General features: G+C 36.3%; 1 protein-coding gene across 23 annotated transcripts in view; it reads right to left on the bottom strand.

Annotated features, from left to right (window-relative positions):
* The window catches only part of ST7 (suppression of tumorigenicity 7), a 257,458-nt gene that overhangs the window by 81,951 nt on the left and 152,252 nt on the right, over positions 1 to 23,255 (bottom strand). For 14 of the 23 annotated variants that reach the window (XM_070264227.1, XM_070264225.1, XM_070264208.1 and 11 more), the window contains 5 exons: positions 15,796 to 15,850; positions 15,034 to 15,149; positions 13,588 to 13,663; positions 9,322 to 9,476; positions 7,022 to 7,119 (listed from right to left, as the gene is read on the bottom strand). In XM_070264227.1, the coding sequence (XP_070120328.1) occupies positions 7,022 to 7,119; positions 9,322 to 9,476; positions 13,588 to 13,663; positions 15,034 to 15,106 (402 nt within the window). In that variant the 5' untranslated portion in view covers positions 15,107 to 15,149; positions 15,796 to 15,850. Of the gene's footprint in view, positions 1 to 7,021; positions 7,120 to 9,321; positions 9,477 to 11,395; positions 11,465 to 13,587; positions 13,664 to 15,033; positions 15,150 to 15,795; positions 15,851 to 23,255 lie in introns of all 23 variants that reach the window. The other 9 variants (XM_070264207.1, XM_005609177.4, XM_070264213.1 and 6 more) reach the window with 1 other exon arrangement.

The following is a 23,255-nucleotide window of genomic DNA, read 5'->3' as shown; positions in this document are numbered from 1 at the left end:
ATCCTCACATGATCAGGTTTGTATTTGTAGGAGCAAAGAGAAGAGGGTAGAAAGACATACATGGAACTCGGAGTGTTGGCAACCTCAGTGAGATGGCACTGTAGACATAACTTTCTTATTCTTTGACTTGTTACAATGACTACAAATTATTTTTGTACTTTAATAGGACACCCATGTTGTGTGTGAATGAAATGAGTTGGTATATGTAAACTTCTTAGCAGACTGTCTGGCTCATAGTAATACTCATTATGTAACTTGATAATAAAAACTGAAAACCCTCCAGTTCTCAACTGGGAATCCTAGAGAAGATGCTGAAAATGCAGGAAGGATACAAGCCCAGGGATGAGGTAACTATAGCTTCCTCTGATTATTTTTTATAAAGAGTCATGACTAAGAACACAAGAAGGATGGTTAGCAGTTATAATCTTTACTCCCTAGGCTGAGAATAGGTTTATCATGACCAAAGGTATATAAAACATGTCTTCAGCTGACCTGATATAGTTAGTGACATTTAGAAAGAATGAAATTAAATACAGAGTATCTATATTTGCTTTTATATATGACCCGATATTGCAGGTTGAACTGTGTCCCCCAAAAAGATATGTTGAAGTCCTAACCCTCTGTACCTGGGAATGTGACTTTATTGGGAAACAGGGTTTTTGCAGACGTAATCAAGTTAAGATGAGGTCATAAATCCAATTCTAAATCCAATATGAATGGTGTTCTTATGAGAAGATGGAAATTTGGACACAGAGACATGGATACTCAAGGAGAACGCCATGTGAAGACAGAGGGGGAGACTGAAGTGATGTGCATACAAGTCAAGGAATGCCAAGGACTACCAGCAAGAAAAGATTCTTTTCCAGAGCCTTCACAGGGAGTATGGCCCTGCCCATTCCCTCTGAAATCAAATCAGTTGATTTGAAGTTGATCTCAGACTTCTGACCTCCAGAACTCTGAGAGAATATATTCCCCTTTTTTAAACCATCCAGTTTCTGGTACTTTGTTACGGCAGCCCCAGGAAATGAATACACTTGGTAATAAGTCACAGGTGGGTTTTAAGCTAAAATTTTAGGTGGGTGGATTTTTTCCTTGATATCCACATTTCCCTGTGTCTACCCCATTTTCCACCCTTTTGCATTCACGATTTTGCTTTTTTAAAAGTAGTTTCAGTATTTATTTTTAAATTTTATTTTTATCATTATAAAGAGTAAGAATAACACACTTATTATAATAATTTAACATTAGATAAATACATTAGATAAATTCAAAAAGTAGAAAGTTATAATTTTACTGCTAACAACTTTCTATTTCAAGGTTTTTTCTTATGCTTATGTAAGCGGCTCTCAAGGAAGCCCTGGGGGTCCCTGACACCTTTTCAGAGGGTCCTCGGGTTAAAACTATTTTCATAACAATAATATGTTTTTTGACTTTTCACTCGCACTCTCTTGTGAGTACACACAGGGGCGTTGCCACAGGCCACATGCTGAGTGATATCACAACAGACGAAATGCAGAAGCAGATATCAGTCTCCAATCATCTCCTACTCAGCTGGACACTAAAGAGATGTGCAAAAGTCAAAAGACAATGTCACTCTTCTCACAAACTTTTCCATTTGAAAAATATAGTTATTTTTCATAAAAATGTTATTTGTGTTAACATGTAATATATTTGCAATTCTTATTTTAAAATGAATAAATAAATATTTCAAAAATTTCTCAGTTTTAGTTTCAAAAATGGTAAACAATAGATAAACCCACGCAAACAAAAGTTTGGGGTGCTTAACAATCTTAAAGGGGTTCTGAGACCAAAAAGTTTGAGAACCCTTGGTTGATATCAGCATCTATTTTTAATTGAAAAAATGGAATCAAACTATACCTAATATCTGCATCTATCCTTTTCAGTTAACAATGTATCTTGGACAATAATGATAAGAACAGTAACACTAACTGAGTACTTATTATTCATAAAGTCCTGTGCCAAGTGCTTTGAATAGTTTATTCCATTTAATCCCTATACCAACCCTATGAGGTAGGTACTCAACTAGCACCCTGGGCACTTCTGATGCAGATGACTGGTAGACCACACTCAGAAATATTCATCACTGGTTGTGTAACCTTGAACAAGCACCTATGTAGAGGGTTGTTATGAGAATTAACTGAGTTTATATTTGTAAAGCACTTAAAATAATGCCTAGAACACAGTAAACACTATAGAAATGTATGTCAGCCATTAGATGGATTTAAAACTCTGAGTCTGAGTGTGGTCATCCAGGGTTGTAGATGGAGACAGAAAAGAAGAATTAGGACTGGCCAGGAGCCACTGCAAATTTTGGAAGTCAGGAAGATGAGGAGAATCCAGGAGGGAGACTGTGAGATTTTAGGAGAACTAAGAGATCACAGTTACCTAAAATCAAGTAAATAAAATGTTTCAAGAAGGTTGTGATGAGCTGTGTCAAATGAGAGGCCAGGATATTGAAAGAGGTAGTGCTGCAGAGAAAGAGCAAGCGAAACAAGAATGAGGGAGAATGACTCAGAAGTCTGCAGAAAACTACAAAAAGGAGGGGAAACAGGTGATGAAGTCTGAGAGCCTATAGTCAACTCTCAAAGGAGCTACAGATTTTAGGGAAGAGAGGTAGACAATGATCTGGAAGCACGCATAAGGAGCAAGGAAGATCACTAGCCCACACCAAGCCTTCACATTCTCCTCTCTCTCTTTCCCATCCGTCCAACCAGGACCCCACCAACACCTTCAAGTTCATTTACTCTTCAAGCTCTGGGATGCCTCTTCAGGGAACCTCATCTAAGACAAACCACCCCCTAAACCAGCCAGTTCCCCATCAAGGGTTCTAGTAGGAACTGATTAACTCTAGGGATGCTTTAGAGGCTTGTGCCCAGAGGAGGGGGAGTTCAGATTTCTAACAACTAAAGTGAATAAAAACCCAATATCTGCCCTGAAACAGATCTACTCACCTCAGGATTCTCTAGACCAGTGGTTCTTAACACGGAACAATTTTGCCCCCAAGGGGACATTTAGCAATGTCTAGAGACATTTTTTTTTTGTCACACTGAGGAGCAACAAAGGGACAGGTTGCTACTGGCATCTAGTGAGTAAAGTCCAGGGATACTGCTAAACATCCCACAATGCATAATACAGCCTCCCACAACAAAGAATCACATAGCCCAAATTGTCAATAGTGCCACGATTGAGAAACCCTGCTCTAGACCAAGTGACCTGAGGCAAGAGGAGCTTTTGGGTTCTTTCATGGGCAAACAATCCCATCCATCTCAGTTACCTATACCAGTTCTGACCCAATATGGCTAAGGGGCCAGATCAAACAGTCAGCCTTATGAATTCTATTCCAAATCTACTCAAATAGGGCCAGCGAAAGATAGAGGAAAAACTTGAGGCTAGCTAGCTAAATGGTAAAAGTTAAAAAGAAAATGACGGGGCCGGCCCCGTGGCCGAGTAGTTAAGTTCGTGCACTCTGCTTCAGCAGCTGAGAGTTTCTCTGGTTCGGATCCCGGGTACAGACATGGCACCACTCATAAGGCCATGCTGAGGTGGTGTCCCACATAGCACAGCCAGAGGCACTCACAACTAGAATATACAACTATAAACTGGGGTGCTTTGGGGAGAAGATGAAGGAAAAAAAAAATTAGCAACAGATGTTAGCTCAGATGCCAATCTTTTAAAAAAAAAAAAATCTCAAAATACTTAAAAAAAAAAAAAGAAATTATGTATCAAATGTTAGAGGCAAAATTACCAAAACTGAGAACAAGCAAAAAGACTTTTCTTTAAATTTAAGAAAGCAGAAAATGCAATTCTTTTAATATGAATAATAAATAATACCTTACAGTAAAGTTCAAAAACCAGAATGTTCTCTTTGCTCTACTCACTGCCAAAACACTTCTTCAGTACGATGCTTCCATATTCTTGATTGCAAAAGGAAGCTAACTAAAGTGAGTTTTTGGGAAAACATTCTGGGAATTCAAAATAGTGAAGGTGTTGCTTTAAAAAATGAGAAGCCATGAATCTTGACATTTAAGGAGCTGATGTGTTCTTATCTCATCAACATTTCACTTACAGTATCAATATTTTATTAGACCCATAATCATCTACAGCTGGCCTTTCCGGAATTTTCCTTCATTCTCTTTCAGGATATCTCACCAATTAACAGTTTTTCCCTTCCTTAAGGGGTTTCCAGAGAAATTTTTTGAAGAGTCTACCTTCTACATGGAAGGCATTCTGCCTCCAGCATTTCTATTTCCACTTTAAAATCTGCTCCAGGAAAGATTCACCTAATGCATATAGCAAGAGGATGGCTGTGTCTTAATGAAAAATTAGGTCCTCCTGCCTAAACATTTTATCAGCAGACTGCCTGGAATCTAGTGTGCTGTTTTATCACAGGAAGTTTTCCAGCAAGATGGTTTATGTGCATGTTGTTAAAGGAGCAAACCTATAATAGAAGTCCCCGTTTATGCATGACCCATGACCTGAGAGGAGTCAGGCCCGAGCAACAACTGTCTCCTGCAAGGCTGAGACCAGCTGCAGCTTTAACAGAGAGAGGGGTCCTCAACCTCACCTTCTCCACTTGGGGTGCCAGGAGGTTCTGAAGGAAAAAGCACTTTGAATACTTCTCTTCAAAACCCATTTCCACCATGTCTGACAGTGTCCGGATAGGACTATTATAACAGTAGGGCCCGCATCTACTGGATGCTCTATAAACCCAGTCAAAAGGCAACATGTATCAGTATTCTAATGAGATGACAGATTTTTTTTAGAAAAGTAACCCAAGAAACAAACACATATAAATACAGATACACACACACACATATAAACATATATGTGTATGTGTGTGTGTATATACACATATGTAGAGAGAAAGACTGCTTGACTAACTCATTCACTCAAAAACAAAAAGTCAGAAATACGCCCAGATATCCATCAAGGGAATGGTCAAGTAAATTAAGGCATACTTACAGAATGGAGAAAAAAATGGAAAAAAATTGTAAGAATGTCTATTATATGTTGGTGTTTTCACATTCTCTCCCATTCCATTCTCCCCATCACTCCCTCAAATACCTTTTTAGGTTAGAGTCATTATCCCCAATTTACAGAAGATGAGTGAAAAGCTCACAAAAGGGAGGTTAGTTGCCCTGAGTCACAAAGCTAGTGAAGAGCAAAGCTGAGATTCACATCCAGGTTTTCTGACTCCCGGCCCAGCATTTATTCCACTGCATCCCAGACTTTCCCTCAAGATCTATATTTGGTCTAGGTCAATACATGGAATTGTTAATACAAAACAATGCTAAACAAAAATCAAACCACAGTAAAGAGGTATTTGTTTTAATCATATGAAATTTTATATGTATATACTAAAAATGATGATAATCAGAATGAGACGGATAGAAAAAACTGGAACTAAAATCACCCGAGTTTGTTTTTCCTAAGAAGTTGTTTAAGCATATTATAAAGAAAATCACCAAAATCGGCTCCTCCATGCATGCCTGTCCCGGCTAGCTAATTAAGGTTAAGATGAGGCAATAAATATGAGACACCTTGTAAAAGGCTGAATGTGGCTGGACCAAGTTAAGATATACAAATATCCCATCCTTCATAAAATTCTCAGCTCATTCAGAGCCAAAGGGACTGGCAGAGTTTCTTTGCTATATCGAATGATGGAATTTCTGCAAGTTAAAAAGCTTGAAAGCAAGTTCATGTCTCTGCAGAAATTTACTTTTCTTAAAATTAGCACTTACACTATATAACAAACATTCTTTAAATTCTTCCTTCATCCAAAAGAATTTAATCCCAGGAGATCCCCTTTGGGAGCATTTATTACCTTCAGTCAAACAGAGTTATTTCAGGATCTTCTTCCACTTGTTCCTCTCCACAGGTCTGGGGGCTATAGGGCTATTTAATGGAGTAGCCAGAACCCATGCCTGGGTCTCACTGGGGTCTTCACATTATGCTATAGCTTGCAGAAATAACCAGGGGTGGCCTAGAGTGCATGCCCCCGCCTCCAAAGAGTAACTGGGAATTCACATGAATCACTGCCGTTCCAGAGACAAACTGAGAAAAGACTCACCAGGTTGACAAAGTACTGTTGTGAAACCCAAAAGCCAAGAATTGGACAAGATGCTACTTATATCTTGCCCCTTGGTTCTTTCATTTTTATAACAGGCAGTTAGCTATGTCTGCTAATCCACAAAGACAGTAGAAGAATGAAACGTTGACAAAGGTTTTCTGAGATGGTTTTTAAAAAGAAAATGGCTTATAAATACAATTTACACTGCTAGTTCTTTATGAAAAAGCATTTCTTATTTTAAAAAAATGTGGAAGTAAAAGTTCCCCCACTGTTTTCCCTTAAAACCACTGTTTTGATTTAAAGTTACATAATAATCTCTCTTGGTTCTCCTTTGTTTTAGAACTTTCACCTATTTCCTCTCTTCTTATGTAGACTACTGCTAATAAAATATCCTGATTCAAGAATCTAGGAAAATGCTCGAAATGACTACAATAAGATTAGATCATAATATTATTCAGTTTGAGGGTAGCAACTCGACCCATAGTTTATTCAAATCTTCCTAACAGCTACAAAAAGAAGTCAGTCAGCTTAAATGGCTGATCTCATTCTTGGCTTCTGGCTACAGCCCCAAAAGTTTAATAATAATGGCATCTATTGAAATTTCTTTAATATACCAGCCACTCTATTAAAAGCTTTGCATGTATTATCTCATTTAATCTTTGCAACACTCCTAAGTGGTAATTGTTATTATTATTGTATTGTTATTGTTATCCTCATTTTACAGATGAGGAAACACGGCACAGAGAAGTTGAGTAACTTGTCCAAGATCACACATCTAGCAAGTTGGGAGCTAGAGATGAACCCCAGACAGTCTGGCTCCAGCACCCATGGGACACCATCAGTGATACTCCCAGCTATGGCATTCAGTGGGCTCCTCCTTCTCTAAGTCAGGTGCATTGCCACTGATCCCAAAGACAAATTAAAACTCACATCTCTCATCATTTTCACTGCTTCCCTGGTCCTCCCGAGTCTTCTGGCACACATTGCTAGCCTTCTTTTGATGTAGACCAAGACATTGGTGTCTCGTCCTGAAGAGGGAGATATAAAACACCAAAATTTTAAAAAACATGAGCTTTCAGCTGAGCAGCAAGAAAAAATTGCAGAGGCCCATTTGCCACACTTTTAAAGGAAAATCTCAGAGAGAACAGACTGCTCCTTGGCTTTTCCTTACTGCCAGGAGCACTGACAACTTTGCTAATACTAGAACACCATACACAGTAAAGTCAAAGTACTTAGACTTCCAAAGGTCAAATCATGTGACTGATTACCTAATTCATGCTTTTGAGTTAGGATGTTGAATACTTGATAAATAAAATCATCTGCCACAAAGTGCTGGGAAAATGAACATACCCACATTGCACATGGTTTACAAGCAAGAATTCCACATTCTTCAAGTGTGCATGCTTTTGGTGAAGATGCAAAGAGGTGAATCTCAGGTTGCATCCTGATGAACTATTTTTTTTCCTTCTTGACATTAAGTCTGGAGAAGCCTCATCTTGAACTTCTGTTTTATATTATTCTTTCCCTAACACTAGTGACATCATAATCATCTCCAGGTCCCCAAAGCAGTCGATTTTAGATGGCAATATAACACATTCCAGATATGACAATAGAGTATGCAACAAAATGAAAAACTATCCTAGTGTTAGAGAAAGCATTGACAAGTTAAATAGTTATAATAATAGTCACTAAAATGGCTCTTAAAAAGTACATTAACAACTTCTCATCTTAATCTTTTATTTAATTATATGTCTTTTTGGATATGTTTCCAGACCAGTGAGAACATGCATGTGCTTAATCCTCAATAAAATTACCATGCTTTAGAAAAATATGACACACCTGTTATAGATTAAATACATGTATAATATGCAACTATTAAAAGATGTTAAGACTGAAGTCCTAACATTTCAAGTTTTAAACAATGAGAACAAGATGTGTGCTGAAAATTTGCCAAGTACCTACAAATTATTTTAAAGATGTGATTATAATTTTTGGATAGCTTTAGGCAGCAAGTTGAAAGGATTTAATTTACAGAAGAAAAGAAATAAAGAAAATTTCTTGTTATATTATTAAGTTATGTAATTTTATGTATTAATCCTCATTTAGTTCACAAAATATTTACTACATATGTCTTCAAAATTCACTTTATACATAATTTTTTTTAAAAACCAAGATTTAGATCGTGATTAGAGACTTGATTAACATATACACTTACTGCAAAATAAAAATTAAAACCTGTGTATTGATGGGTTGTGTATACACAGGCTACAATGCAAAGGTCTCGCTGTATCTTAGTCATAGGCACTAACGCACTCAGTGTCTGCACCAAATCCAAATTTAATACTAAAATTTAATTTTATAATCTCAAATATAAAGGAGATACACCCCTACTCTCCAAGATGCAGGAGGGAGAAATGAGGTAAGAGAAATTCCACTTTAAGTTAAGGAAACAACCCAAAGTTTGTTTGGACAATGAAAACATTCCCTCCCCACAAGGATTGCTAAATTTCTGCTTAAACAACCAACAAACTGACAAGTCAAGGGGCTCAGGAAATTTCAGAAACCATTTTGTTGTCTTGTTTTTATACCATTCCCCCAAAATATCACTGACTCTGAGTTTAGCGTACTGAAGTGAAAGGTCTCATTTTAAAGAGACATTTATCTTAAATAAAAGAAGCCATTATGTTTAATATAGAAAAGATAAATAATCAGGAACTCATAGCTCTTTCTCTCTGGAAGCAAACACCAATGCTTCCTAAAGAAGAGCTAATACTGAGAAAACCACCAATAACTGTTGTCTTCTTAAGTGTCCTATTTCAACCCATGCTGTAGAAGACCCATAAGATAAAACCTTTGATAACACTAACTCTAATTTAAATCCTGTTTCCAATTAGGACTTAAAGTTATGGGGCAGAGAAGCAAATGATAAACAGAAATATATAAGAATTCTGGGGAGAAAAAAGGTTACCATTAAAGGTTATTACCATTTATTTCTATTAGAACTCTGCGGGCAAGAAAGAGAATCTGAACATTAATGTGAACAGTAAGGAAGCCATAACTATGTACTGTGCTCTCATGGAAAGGAAAAAATTAATAAAAACAAAGAAAAGTAAATACCAATATTTATTTTCATCCAGAAGAATCACATTTTGAACTGGCCTAAAAATTTGCTCTGATGAATCATGTTACGGTTCTGATCCCCCAACACGTCAACCTCAAGGGAACCTTACTATGTTGGGCTTCATACTGGGATCCATGATGCTGTAGCTGCTGAGAACGCCGGTAACAGCCATCTCCAGCCTTCAGGGCCTGCTTAAACAGCTTTTCTGCTTCAGCAATGGTTGTTGCTTCTTCTTCAGCCAAGAGAATATAAGCAGTTGCACACCTGTTCATTCAAATAATAGCCACCATCAATTACAAATCCAAGGACATCCTAACAGCTGTGGGAGTGCATGCAGAAGGGCAAGGAGTTACATCAAAACATGCAGAGTGGCCAACTGGTTCATGCACCCCTGTTCATAGTTGTTGACACAAAATAATGGTACAAAAGAAATGTCTGTATTTTAGCTTGAGAGGTAGAATGCGTAGTGTTAGGCACATAGGGCTCACATATGGACTCTGCCCCTTATTAGTGTGTCATTTTGGGCAAGTTATTACTCTGCCTCCCTGGTGGAGAACAACATAGAATCTATTTGTTCACAGTGTTGCTGTGAAGGGTAAGTAAGGTGATGCATGTAAAGTGCTCAGTACAGTAGCCAGCATGTGGTACATGCTCAACAGATGTCAACTAACGATGGCAATGAGAATAGCTGTTAAATATCTACTTCCAACACTCAAAGTTAGAGGTACTATATATAAGTTTACTTCTGTTTACTAAACACAGATTCTCTTTAATCTAAAATTTTCTTCAGAATGAGAAATTCATTAAATCAAGTAAGTTACTCATTGAAAAAAATAGCACTTCAACATCTCATTACAGTTAGCACTGATTCTCTATGTCAGAGAAGAACACTAGAAGAACCTGCAGGTAGTGTTATTTCTGAAAAGCTCAAAATTTGATTCAGCCTCAGCAGTGAACAAGAGTTAAATCTCATGTCTTTAACAATAATAGCTACCATTTGTTGCTTAGTGTATCTTAAGCACTGTACCAGGCACTTAACACATATCGTCTCACTTAAGCCTTTCAACAACCCTCTAAGGTAGGAAACCAAGAAGGATAAGCAGTTAACTAATGAATAAGGGGAACTCTGAAAAATTTAAACCTTCCAAATCATGTAAGAACAACCCAACTGCCAGAGAAAGGGAATGTAATAGGGAAACAGTGAGCCGAGAACAGACCACACAGGTCCTAATCTGCACAGATCCCTTTGCTTTCCTTCTTCTCCGCTGCCTCTCTTGTGGTCATTTCCCTACTTATCAGAATCTCCATCAGACCACAAGAGAGAAAAATAAACAGAAAGTGAAACCAAATGCTACTTAGACTATTCATAAACTGCTACAGCCAGCTAGGAAAAGGAGGCTGAACTTACAGTTAATGTGACGTTTAGGGTTACTAGTTAATCTTAGCTTTGAGGAGGGGTCTTCTAAATTCTTTAGCCAATCCTTCTAATTTCAGGCAGGATTGATCAATGGGGCTTTCAACTGAATGTGGTGAGGTAGGGAGAAAAATGCCCAGAAAAAAAATCATAAAACCAATTACTATGGAGGGCAGCAGATATGACTTGGAAGAACAATAATGATGCTGAAACTGCCCAGGGGTTCACTGGAGAAAATAACTGGGATAGGCATCAGGAAGGAATACTTAAGGCTTCAGATGCCAACATATAAATATGGGTCAAGGGTAATGAAGTGAAAATTGAGATTATAATACTGAGTGGTAGACATAGTATCAGAGGAATTAGCTATAAGACTATAGCTGGTGGGCTAGGAACTCAAGACAGGTTGGGGCCAGCTTGCTTGCTTTGTTTATTTATATTTCAAATAGCTTTCTTAGGAGGAGAGGCAGAGTAGCACTACCGGCCAAGAAAACATACATCTATGTGGAAACTCATGAATCTGGGGTAGAAACATGCTAAGAGCTTGTGAGTGAAGGAGAAAGGAAAGAGCAATAGAAGTGCTAATGGTTGGGGAGTACAGAACAGACTGCTCAGCTCGATGGAAGATATAGATGATGCATCCTTGTCACAACACAATACACATACAGAAGCAAGAAAGTGTGGTGATGGGGGTGTCAACCATCCAGATATCTGCTAGAAGAAGTCTCACTTGGTTATAAGTAGGGCACCCGACAGATTCTTGACTTACTTTGGTAACAATTTTATCTCCCAGATGGTAGAGGAAGCAATTAGGGGAACTTCAACTCTGGACCTAATTCTGACCAAGAAGAAAAAAATAGTTGGTGAAATGAAAATTGATAGGAACATTCAGAGAGAGTTACTGTCATTCTGGAGTTCAGGGTAATCAAAGAGGGTAAGGTGGACTTCAAAAAATTCAAAGAAAAGAGGCATGATTCAATGGCATGAGATTCAGAGGGAAAAATGGTTTAAGAGGGTTGGGCAGCTTCCAAATGTCCAACTGTAACTGCAATCACAAACGATCCTCTTGGGAAGAAGAGAGGGGTGACAATTAAGTCACCAATACGGCTGCACAGAGATCTCTCACAAGGTCAGAGTTTAAAGGAGATGGAAAAAAAGATGATAAGAGGGCATGTAATGAAGGACTATAAGAGAGTGTCATGAGCTAATAAGAATAACGTCAGGAGAGCTAAAACTCCAATCTAGCCAAAGCTTGAAAACAAAGACAAAAGTAAACAAAATGCTAAAGACAACCATCTATTCCATGTTTTTAAATTCTGTTTAAGGCCCTATCGCCACACTATTTCTCCAAAACCATCACAAAAATAAATAAGCAAAAAAGACAAACAACACAACATCAAAACAAGGAAAGTTTAAAGTTAGTAGCAGCAGGTAATAAAGAGAAAGCAAAATTCTCTAATACCTATTTTGTTCCTGGCTTCTCCATCAAGGAGAATGATTGTCAGACTGAAAAAGGGAGAAGAAATGAAACTCTAAATAGGGGAAAAAGATGTAAGATAGCAAATTACTGATCTATTCTAAATGAATTATCGTACCAGGATAGGCCAATCCCAAGAAGCCAACAGACCTTGTAGGCAGGCCATGGAATTGCTCTATGTGGATAGTTAAGGAATCACGAAGAATGGAGAGGTACTAGAAGATGAGATGACAAATGTAGTAAAAATGTACACCAAGGGGAAGAAGGCAGACTTCTCAAACTACAGAACAGTGATATGGAAAAATATTCTAATAGATTATTAAAGGGATGGTTTCCAAGCATTTTAAAAAGGAAGTAGTGAACACTAGAAGCTAGCTTAAATTCACCAAAAATAAATCAATCAGGTTGTGCTAGCTTAATTTACTCTAATAGATTGACTATACATTAAAGATCCATAGCTACAACTGGCATTCTTAAGATCAAAATGCTGAAGTATAACTGGGTGGCTTAGTAATCGGTTGAACAATACCAAAGGATGATGATTCATGAGGACATGAACCTGGAGGGTTGTTTCTATATATCATGTCACAGGGTTCTATCCCTGATCCTGATATTTTTATCAGAAACACGGATGACATACAGAAGGCAGGCATATCAAATTTGTAGATGTCAAGAAACTGGAAAATAAATATGTTGTATGACAGAACCAGAAATCAAATAGATCAACAGGTTACAATGGCAGGATTCCCAACTCTCAAGCGAATCTTTCTTCTAAGACCTCTGAAGAAGATTCTGTAACCTTCTTCAGAAAAATCATAAAATAGTTTAACAATGACCACTTGGCAGGGAGAGTGTCGAGGTGATTCAAGCACCAGATGGGTGGTTGAGCTAAATGACCTTTAAGGTCTCTGCCAACCCTGAGCTTTTATGACTCCAACTTTAAGAATCTTTCTCATTTTCTGAGATTTCCAGAACAGATTTCCCAGCCTTCCTTGGTAACTCATAGAATGTTTAACGATGCTAAGGATGGCATTTCCTCTTATCTCTGTGTTGATCTTGAAATATTTTTAAAGTGTAACTTTTTCACCTTACGTTTTTATTATGTTCTCCCCACTAGCAGAAGTTCTACCTAGAAAATGTGATGGCACAGTTGACATTACATCTGGGAAAATTTCCCTGTCAAAATGTTTTAGATATGTAAAGAACTCTATTTATTTTATGTCCTCACAATATCCCACAGATAGCCCTTGAAGAATTTAATTTACGGTCAAATAGCAAAGCCACTGAATTGTTCTTTAAAATAACTAAAACCACCTTCACATAGATGTCCTTGATAAAAAAATTTTTTTTTATAAATTAATATCCCCCAAAATAATCCTCAAGTTCAAATGAATAGTTTAATATGAGTAACCCATCAGCGACAACTGATTACATTCAGCAAAGGATGAGATTTTCTTTTTAAAAGCAAGATTTTCCCCACTTACTCATTTATCTCTAAGGCTTCATGAGCTGCAGAAATCCTAGCCTGGGGGTTTCTCTCTCTCCAGGCTTTCTGCATTACTATTTTAGAAAAAAAGAAGAAAGCAAGATAATCAATACACATAATTAGGAAGACTCAATACAAGACAACAGTTAAATTAATAACTTTCAGCTTGAACTACAAGAGAATATTTCACTTATCAAGAGGGTCAGCCCAAATCTCCAAAGTCACACAAATACATTCCAATTTGCTATTCCATTGTCCTTCAATTACTGATATCAAACCTTTCTTGTGCTCATGAAACTACATATCTAAATATTATAGACTAATCCATAGTTTATAACCTTAGACTTAACCTTGATTAAGATGTCTTAATCAAGAAAAGAGAAGGCACTCTAACAGAAACTTAATATTCCTTTTTGCTCATTAATGACATTTGTTGTTAGAGAACATACATTATTTTATACATTTTGAGATGACATTGCTACTAATCTCTTCCTTCTACTTAGACACAACATAATTTCTATTGGTCATTTTCCCAAACACTTGCTACAAGCTCTGGATATTAGAACATTTTAAAACTATTTGAAGAATTATGAGTTGGATCAGGAAAAAAAGCTGGAGGCTTTTGTTAACACATGTACCTGCTCCCAAAGTTTGCTGCAAACCCAGTTTTTATATATCAGAGAAGTTTGTGAATATATTGTGGGAAGCTCAATGCTTAGAATATTTATTGTACTAGGATGTTCTACCATGGCAAAGTGCACCTCTTAAAAAAGAGTAACAGTCTCCTTATCTAATTTGTTTTACAAATTTCTGTCTCCTAACTTAGTTTCTCAGGAATATGAACATATTCTTTTTAAAGATTTTTTTTCATCTAGTTTCCTTAAGCTTGGAACATAAAAAAAATATCAGTAAGGTTATTTGGAACTCAAGCAGTATCAAATGCATGCTAAACTAAGTCTTTTCCAGGATGGAAAACAAATATGGATTCCAATAGCCAAGGCCATGCCCCCATTCAATGCTAGTGAATCTGTAAACAGGCATATAAATCACCACAATATATTTATTAATCATTTAGATTCACTAAATCCCAACTTCTAACTAGAATATAATCAAAGAGACATGAGCTTTCACTCTATTTCCACCAAACATTTAATTAGCTTCACATAAGATTCATATTTCTTCAAAATATGTAAATCCAACTTTGGTATATTTTTTAAAATGATATTTTAAATTATAATAAGGGGACTCATTTCTACATCAATACTTCAATGTGATAAAGCCTTTACTTAAGTATCAGAATTCTGGGTTCTACCAGTCATCTTCAATTTAATATTTTATTCATTGAGGTTTCCGTAGAGCAGATATTCTAAAAGTAGCAACCTTGATACTTAAAACAAACCAAGAAGGTCTCCCACTCAGCAACTATCTGAAGGATTTCTCATACTTGCATCTGCGGGGCGCAGATGGTCCGAGTCACAAGTAAAGAATGTCTGGTGGTCCTGGGCAGAGAGATTCATGTCATAATAAGTCAGAGGCTCTCGTCCTGTCACCCAAGTGTACCTGTAAAGAGGAAATAAAATGGTCAGACACTTTTGAGAGAGAAAAGCAAGATCTACAAAATATTAAGCTGCATAGAAGTTCAACTATAAACCATTAACTGAGTACTAAAACAGTTTTACCAATAAATAAAAAAATATTTTAAAAAAATCGTTCTCATCTCCCTTTAGGAGGTATATCAGCAGGAAAGAAGTTCAACATTTTCCCCTATATTTTTGTCCTAAAATTTTACTAGCACTAGCTAATGAAAACCTCCCTAATTAGTATTATGAATAGACATTTCCCAAAAGCCATGAAAATTCTGATTTGCCTAATTACTCTGCAAAATTAAATTTCAATATAACTTTTGTGGTATCTTTATAACCATATTCCATGTAAGCTTCAAAATATTTTGATTGTATAATATATAATGAAAAGAATAGCTGTAATAGAAAATTTCTAAAAACTACACATTGTTGTACATTATCTGAATTCCAATGCTAAAATACTTATAAAACAGAAAAATCAAAACATTTAAGGAGAGTATCAAAAAATGGAAGCACTGAACAGACTGTTACAATGACCCTTAAATGAACCAGCAAAAACATTTGCTGCTGTCTTTGCTCTCTGAACTAGACCCATTTGTTTCCCAAGCTGTCAAAATGCTTACCGATTATATTCAGCGCCCCTAAATAAATTTAACGGATTTCGCCATACTTTGCATTCTGCAATAAAGAAAAATATGAAAATGTTACACATAGTTCAGACACATTACAAGCTAATTAATTCAGCAAAACACCCTTCCTGGCCATTTGATAAGATAATTTTATTTTCTATCCTCTACATGGGAAGCGATGTGGAAAAACTCTGGGTGGTTAATCAGGAAATGTAGCTCAGGCACCAGAACTTTGGAAAGTTTCACCTAATCTCTCTGGGCCCCAGTTTCCTCATTTGTTAAATCAAGGTACATGCCAAAACCAGCTAGTTCATGACTTCTACAGTCATTTTAAGAGGTCTAAACAGATTCTATGAATTTACTTCCAACATTAAAGGCAGCAGATATAGCTAGAAGTAAAACTACTTTCTGTTACTCTGCAATATATCTTACAATAACTTCATATATGACAAACGAAACTTAAGCTCTAGAGTATAACATGCAAAAAGGCTTAGATTTTTAATTAGGGTCTATGTTAATATTGATTTTGTGATAATTCACTAGATTGATTTTACATCGCCATAAAGGAGTGATAAAATTAGTAAAGGTACCATTATCGTAGAGAGAAATGTTACAAAAATAAATTGTTTTAACATTGTTTACTTATGCAAATTCATGTATTAATCATCACGTTAACACCATGTTAGCATGTACTAATAAATTATACATCTTTGTTACACAAGGACCACAGAAATTTAGAACCACAGAACTTTAACTTAAAAAAGTCAATCATTAGCTTTTAAGACTGTGTTATAATAAGTGTGCGACTAATAAGCTACAATTTTTCTCAAATAGCCTATGATTAAGACTTTCTACTGATGCAGAATACTACATTTCTTTGGATGAATGTTTTATTAGAAAATAAAATCAGCTAATAGTACTTAAAACATCCATGTGTGTGTGTAGTCTGTCAAAAAACACACTCAAAGACATATACACACAAAAGAGAGCAATTATTGCAGAAATCAAAAGACCATTAAAGGCCATGGGTGATTCTTTAAGATTCTACCCTCAGTCTTGTTAGACTCAACATCCATCCTTCCACCCACCCACCATTAAATCCATTCAATGAGCACTGAGCACCCAGTGTGGGAAACAAACAAGTAAACTATCAATTACAATACAGCGTGAAAATGAAGAACATAAAACACCGTGGGAACACTGTGTGCAATCTCCATAAATTTTTGCTAAAATAGTGAATGAAGGGTCTATATAGAACAGGAAGATATGTTTTTATTTAAAGAAGATAAATTTATCTTTAAATTAGGGCATGATTCCACTGAAAAAGTGCTCCATTTTTATAAACAGTAGCCCTAAATTTTCTGTCACTTAGCTTAACTTGCCACTTAGGAAATGATCTTTGCTCAGTTAGTTCAGCATTTTTGAATTTTTTTCTTGAGAAACTGAAATTCAATGGCTGTCACTTCATATGGCACTAACTAGAGGATTATTCCTCACTTAAATAATTACTTTTTTTCCAGATAGAAAGCCCTTTAGAGGGTTCACTAACGCACTTCAGATCACGGAATCACAGTGGTGAGACAAACAAGCACGATCGGGGTCCTTACGGCTATTATAACTCTTAGGTCCTCACCACCCCCAACCCTTCCTCAGAGCATATCTTTCAAGATTCAAAGTGCTCTTCTTAAAGCTTCATGAATATTGCAAGGTTTGTGTTTAGCATATAATAAATGTGCACAGAGATTTATGTACAAAGGATGCTCATGGTGGCATTATACAATAAAACAAGGGAGATCTCTCTCCCCCACTGAATTTCATCTGAAATATTAGTAAAAAGGTTATAGCAAATAATTTGTCTCCAACAAGTACATTATTATATTGCCTAGAAGGATAAGCACCATTCAAATATCAATTGAAAATTCATAAAGCAAATTGCCTTCACTTAAAATTTCAACTCTATTTTATATTGCATGCTAATGAAAGTATTTCTAAATAAAAATAACTCCAAAGAGAAATGGTGTGTATAAAGTATTATTGAGCAGTATCTAAAGATGCTATATTTATTTATGAAGTGCTACAATATAGCCAGCAGGGGGTGCTGCAAACATTTTGAAATACAGTTTTCACGCCTTCTATCTAGAGAAATGAACTTATAAAAAAAATCATTGTTAACATTAGTGTCATAAATGTGGTCTGTATTCAGTTTCTTCAATTATCACTGAAACTTAGAAATGAGGACCTAAGTAATTGTAACAGACGTGAAATGTTCTCAGTGAGAAAAAATAAGTAATGAAGACATATATAAATGTCTTCATTAGCTATATCCTTTAAATTAAAGGTGCAGGGCAGGCATAGTTTTCTTTTAAGATGAATACAGGGCAAAGTTTCACCTTAAATTAGGTCATAGCTAAGTTAATTTCTTCTTTGCTGCTGTGCCTCATAATCTTATCTTACTACAAAAACTCTCTCAGTCTGGAATCATTCTAGAGAACACACCCCATAAATATCAGACTGCCTGATGGTTTCGTGATATGGACAAGGGTTGTAAATGCCAAATGTATTACAATATAAAGATTTAAGTCAAAAATTTAAACTCAGGTCTCCAGAGGGTAAAAGTTTTTCCACATCAGGTCCAGTTTCTTATCTTATTTGTGCCTTTGAGGAATAAATTCCTTATTTAAGCCAGAATTAAAATTTTACCTCCAAAAGGAATTTTCCCTTCTCCATTAATTGACTGGGACTCCAGCAAGGGCTTGCTAACATCACTAATAGTTTAGTTAAAAATATGCCCCTGGTGCAACACACATGCTTTCTACAGTTCCATCTGCAGCAGCCCGCAGTGGAGTCTCTGCCCGCAACTGCTGACAGAAACGTTCAGACCTCAGCACACGTGCAAGAATGCAACTCAAGAGAAAAAGAAGCAGTAAATATTGGAATAGGACCTGTTTAGCTCCCAAAGTCTGTAGAACAGATTCCCTCCTTTGTCATAAAAGGATGATTACAAGTTTCTGTATGGGATACAAAAAATAATGCTGACTACTATCATGGACTTCCAAACTCAAACTCCAATCTCTTCCTCAGTCTTCCCTCTCACCATTCCCTATTAAAACTTTCAATCTCAGTGATACTTATTCCATGTCTTTTCATACTCAGTTACTCATCTAGAACATGCAGAATAGCTATTACGCATTAGTCCTGCACTAGGCCCTGCGTTACAAAAACAGATACAGTTTATGATCCAGAGGAGCTTACAGACTTACTGGAAAAATGAAAAGGGCATTGGAGCACATCTGGTATCCAACTGAAGAAGCTCTAGAGAAGAAATAAATGTACCAAGACAACCACACACTTTCCCTTTGTCACAGTTCTCAATGAAAAAAAGAACTTAATTCTCAGAAAAACCAAAGGCTCTAAAGTCACAGGGCTTTTAACTGCATGGAAAATATTATTCTAAATCCAACCTACTCAAGTCTGAAACCTTTTTTTCCTAAAATTTAAAAAATAAGAGGGGCCGGGCCAGTGCGCAGCAGTTAAGGGCGCACGTTCCACTTTGACGGCCCGGGGTTCACCGGTTCAGATCCCGGTGCAGACATGGTACCGCTTTGCATGCCATGCTGTGGTAGGCGTCCCACATATAAAGTAGAGAAAGATGGGCACAGATGTTAGCTCAGGGCCAGTCTACCTCAGCAAAAAGAGGAGGACTGGCGGCAGATGTTAGCTCAGGGCTAATCTTCCTCAAAAAAAAAATAATAATAATAAAAATTAAAAAATAGAAAATAAAAAAAAGATAGAATCCCCACTCCTTAGGGTCTTCAAATATATAAAATTACTAATTCATAGCCTAGGAAGACTTCTTATACTAAAAAGTTACCACCTCTTCCCAGAATCTAAAATTTGATAATGATTATCATCTTATTTTTACTATTATTATATTATTACCGTATTATGACAATCACATATTATTATTACAAGCAGCAGCAACTTTTATTGTAGCTATAAGCTTGATTTTCACTGAGCCTTTCTATAAAGTGGCGTAAAGCTCAAGTCATCTATCTCCCTTCCATAAGTAAGTGAGAGGCAGAAAGTAGGCTCTTTTTACAGAGTAGAACACAGAAAAGCTACATAATTTCCCGAAGGTTCATGATAAATGAAATTAAGGTCTGGTGTCCAGATGGCCCAACCATTACCCACTATATGCAACAGACCTGTTACCCTGCAATATCATATTTTAAAAATCCTGTGACTTCATCAATTAAATTTTCTACTAAAGAAATAGTTTTGAAAACTCCTCTGGGGTAATGTTAGACACTTTTTAATAATACTTTTAAAGATTTTAGTCCCAAAGTACAACAGAAAAGGACCCTAACTAAAATTTCATCAGATATATTATGAGAATCAATATTAACCCCAAGCCAGTCAATTTCTGATATGTGATTCTGCATATATTTATTAGCTTTGATATCTCAAAAATAAATACCCAATTCTCTACATCACACAGGTCAATTTTAAGCAATCACTCGAGTAACAAAATATCTATTTTCGTTTTCTTTTAAAGATTTTATTTTTCCTTTTTCTTTGCAAAGCTCCCTGGTACATAGTTGCATATATTTCTTTTTAGTTGTGGGTCCTTCTAGTTGTGGCATGTGGGACACCGCCTCAGCATGGCTTGACAAGCAGTGCCACGTCCACGCCCAGGATCCAAACCAGCAAAATCCTGGGCCGCCAAAGCAGAGCGCACGAACTCAACCACTCAGCCACGGGGCGAGCCCCCATTTTCTTAAATAATTAAGCTTTACCTGTTTTATTTCAAAATAATATTTTGAAAATACTATTTGAAGTAACATGTAGGTAGCTTTAAATTCAACAAATATGTGACTCCCTCAAATTCTTTTATGGAATGAGAAAAGGTGTAAATAATTATGAGCTTTAAGATTTTTATTGATCTGCTTTATTCAAGATAGTGTACCACTGTCTTCAAGAATATTGCCAAATCTTTAAACATCTCTCTCATACATTTCTCATTGGTCATTTCTGACTGAAGTGAATAAATTCTACCAAATAATGTGGAAATGGTGAAATAAGTTTATTAAATAATGTTTACCAGGGACCAAAAGTGTTTTAGGCATTTTCACCATTCAACTGGAGATCTAATCTATACTAGAACAGAAATTTTAGCGGCAAAGGATTTTAAAAGATGTGGTAAGCATTGGCTAAGAGAATGATTTTCAACACTAACATAGATTTTGGCTACTATCCCCTGATTGACACTATTACAGAGCAACTCCAAAGGTCCTTGACATGTAGCAATTTGCAGTTTTGTTGAGGAACATATTTGAAATGAAAGCACTGAAAGGGCTTGGGTATAAAAGTGAGTCACTGAGCTAGCGAGCAAGCCTAGCTGAACTCAGCCATATCTCCATGTGGTTGTGCCATCCTCCTGATCACATTCATAGAGAAGTCAGTTCATCTAGAGGACACTGCCAAATGGCTATCCTCTGACTTGATATTTCTGCATGACCTCATTTTAATCATCAAACTATTCTGTGGAGTAGATAGTACTGTTATTCCCATGTGTGCAAATTAAGATACTAAGGAAGGTTAAGTGGCCTGTCCAAGGTCACACACTGTAAGTGATGGAGCCAAGATCAGGGCCAAATCTGTCTCACCCAGAGCCTGAGCCCTCAACATCAGCAATCCTGCCACTGAGCTGTTTCCAAAGTAAGTTCGGCTAATGTCATTTCAGAAATAATGTCATGTACTATAGTATAGGGTTTTAACAAAATTATTCTAATTGTTTAATAATTACATTAGTCTTGAGTTTATAGACCTCACAGAGGGTCTAGACTAAATTTTTAATTAGTGTTTAAGACATTGGACTCTGAAGTGATCCAATATTAAAACTATACAGCTTTCTACAGGGAAAATTATTTGCTCTGGTGTTACGAGAATTCGAGGATCTACAAAGGTCTTTGGATACATCTTTGCATTCTACCTGAGCTTACTGTCCTCCATTGCTTTTCTTTAATTTATTATCTGTATTTAATCAGTGCTTGAATTGCCTCTAGTGATATAATGAACTTTAATTTAGAATTCCAGGTGGAATTCTTATAAAAAGTTTTCTGTAAAAAAGATATACATATAAACTTATATGTGTGTGTAATATATATCTTATATAGATTAAATGAGGTTAAAATGAGATTTGTGACAGAAAACCAAATGACTATAACCAGAGTTTGTCTAAAGATCCAGTTCTATGCAAGAGGCTATCAAATGGTCTCAGAGAATTTAAACTTGACTTTGGCAAGGATACTTCTCATGTGATGAAGCATCCTGTTACTTTCTAAATATCTTGAAGACAGTGAATGCTGCAAACCTTTGTCTTTACGGCATCTTATTTGAGAACAGGGCAAACTGTCAGAGGTTCCCAGAAACCCAAATTCAGAATGTTACTGGGCCCTGAGAATCCCTTCCCTTAAGACAAGGAGAAGCTGGCCATGTTTTAAAATCTCTATGCATCATCAGCTCATAAGCTAAGCTGAATTAAGAAGTGGCAGCAATAAACATAGTGACATGGCAAATACATCAACAGGGTTTATCAGAAACTGTATATTTATGAGAAAAATAGCACTTTAGCTTCCAAATAAAGAAAAACAAGTGAAATGTTCATAAATGTTAACCTAAGCCAAACAATCTGAAATTTGGCTAGATTAGGAAGCTGCATAATTAACTATATTACTTCTCCAGCCCACAAAGATTGCCGCAAATTTTGAGAGGGTCTGCACTTAGGTCAATGAGGACAGATCCAAAACTTAAACGATATTGGAACAGTCTGCCTTGTAATAATCACAACCTGCTCACTCTCCATTCCCCCACCCCAAACTATTCCTAGGTAAGCCAGTCTTTCAGCTTTTAGCCAAAACAAGAGTCTTTAAGGAAAGAGCAACACTATGAGTTTTCATATACACCAATGCTTATAACTGGTATTTTCAGTTTATTTTTAGCTTTTTCAATGATTTTCTCAAATAAGCAATGTCATTAAATTGCCTCTGCCAATGTCCATGGGACTGTGTTAGCCATGTTGCATTTCATGTAAGATCTGGCAAAGAGCTGTCTTATGATGCTCCAAGAAAATCAATAGATTCACCCTTCTGTTATTAAGGCAACAGTCATTGTGTTATTATTATTAAGGCAATGGAAATTTTTTAACAAATTCCTCTATTTTAAGAAAATGTATTGATTACCTCAGCTTTGGACTTTCTTTTTCCTTTATACTTAGCTGAAACCAGACTATGAAATAGAAAGTGCTTAAGGGTAGAAATAAACACAGATAATGTACTTTTATAATATTTTTCTTATCCAAAAGTAAAAATCACCACCAGAAAAAAGAAGTGGAAAATGGTATTAGTTCCAAGGTGTCTGGTACTTCCATACTAGCATATATGTTTGCTGATCTG

This window comes from Equus caballus, chromosome 4 (genome assembly GCF_041296265.1).
Source record: "Equus caballus isolate H_3958 breed thoroughbred chromosome 4, TB-T2T, whole genome shotgun sequence".
Lineage (NCBI taxonomy): Eukaryota > Metazoa > Chordata > Mammalia > Perissodactyla > Equidae > Equus > Equus caballus.
Note: the sequence above shows the minus strand (reverse complement) of the source record. Positions and strands in the feature narration are given on the sequence as shown.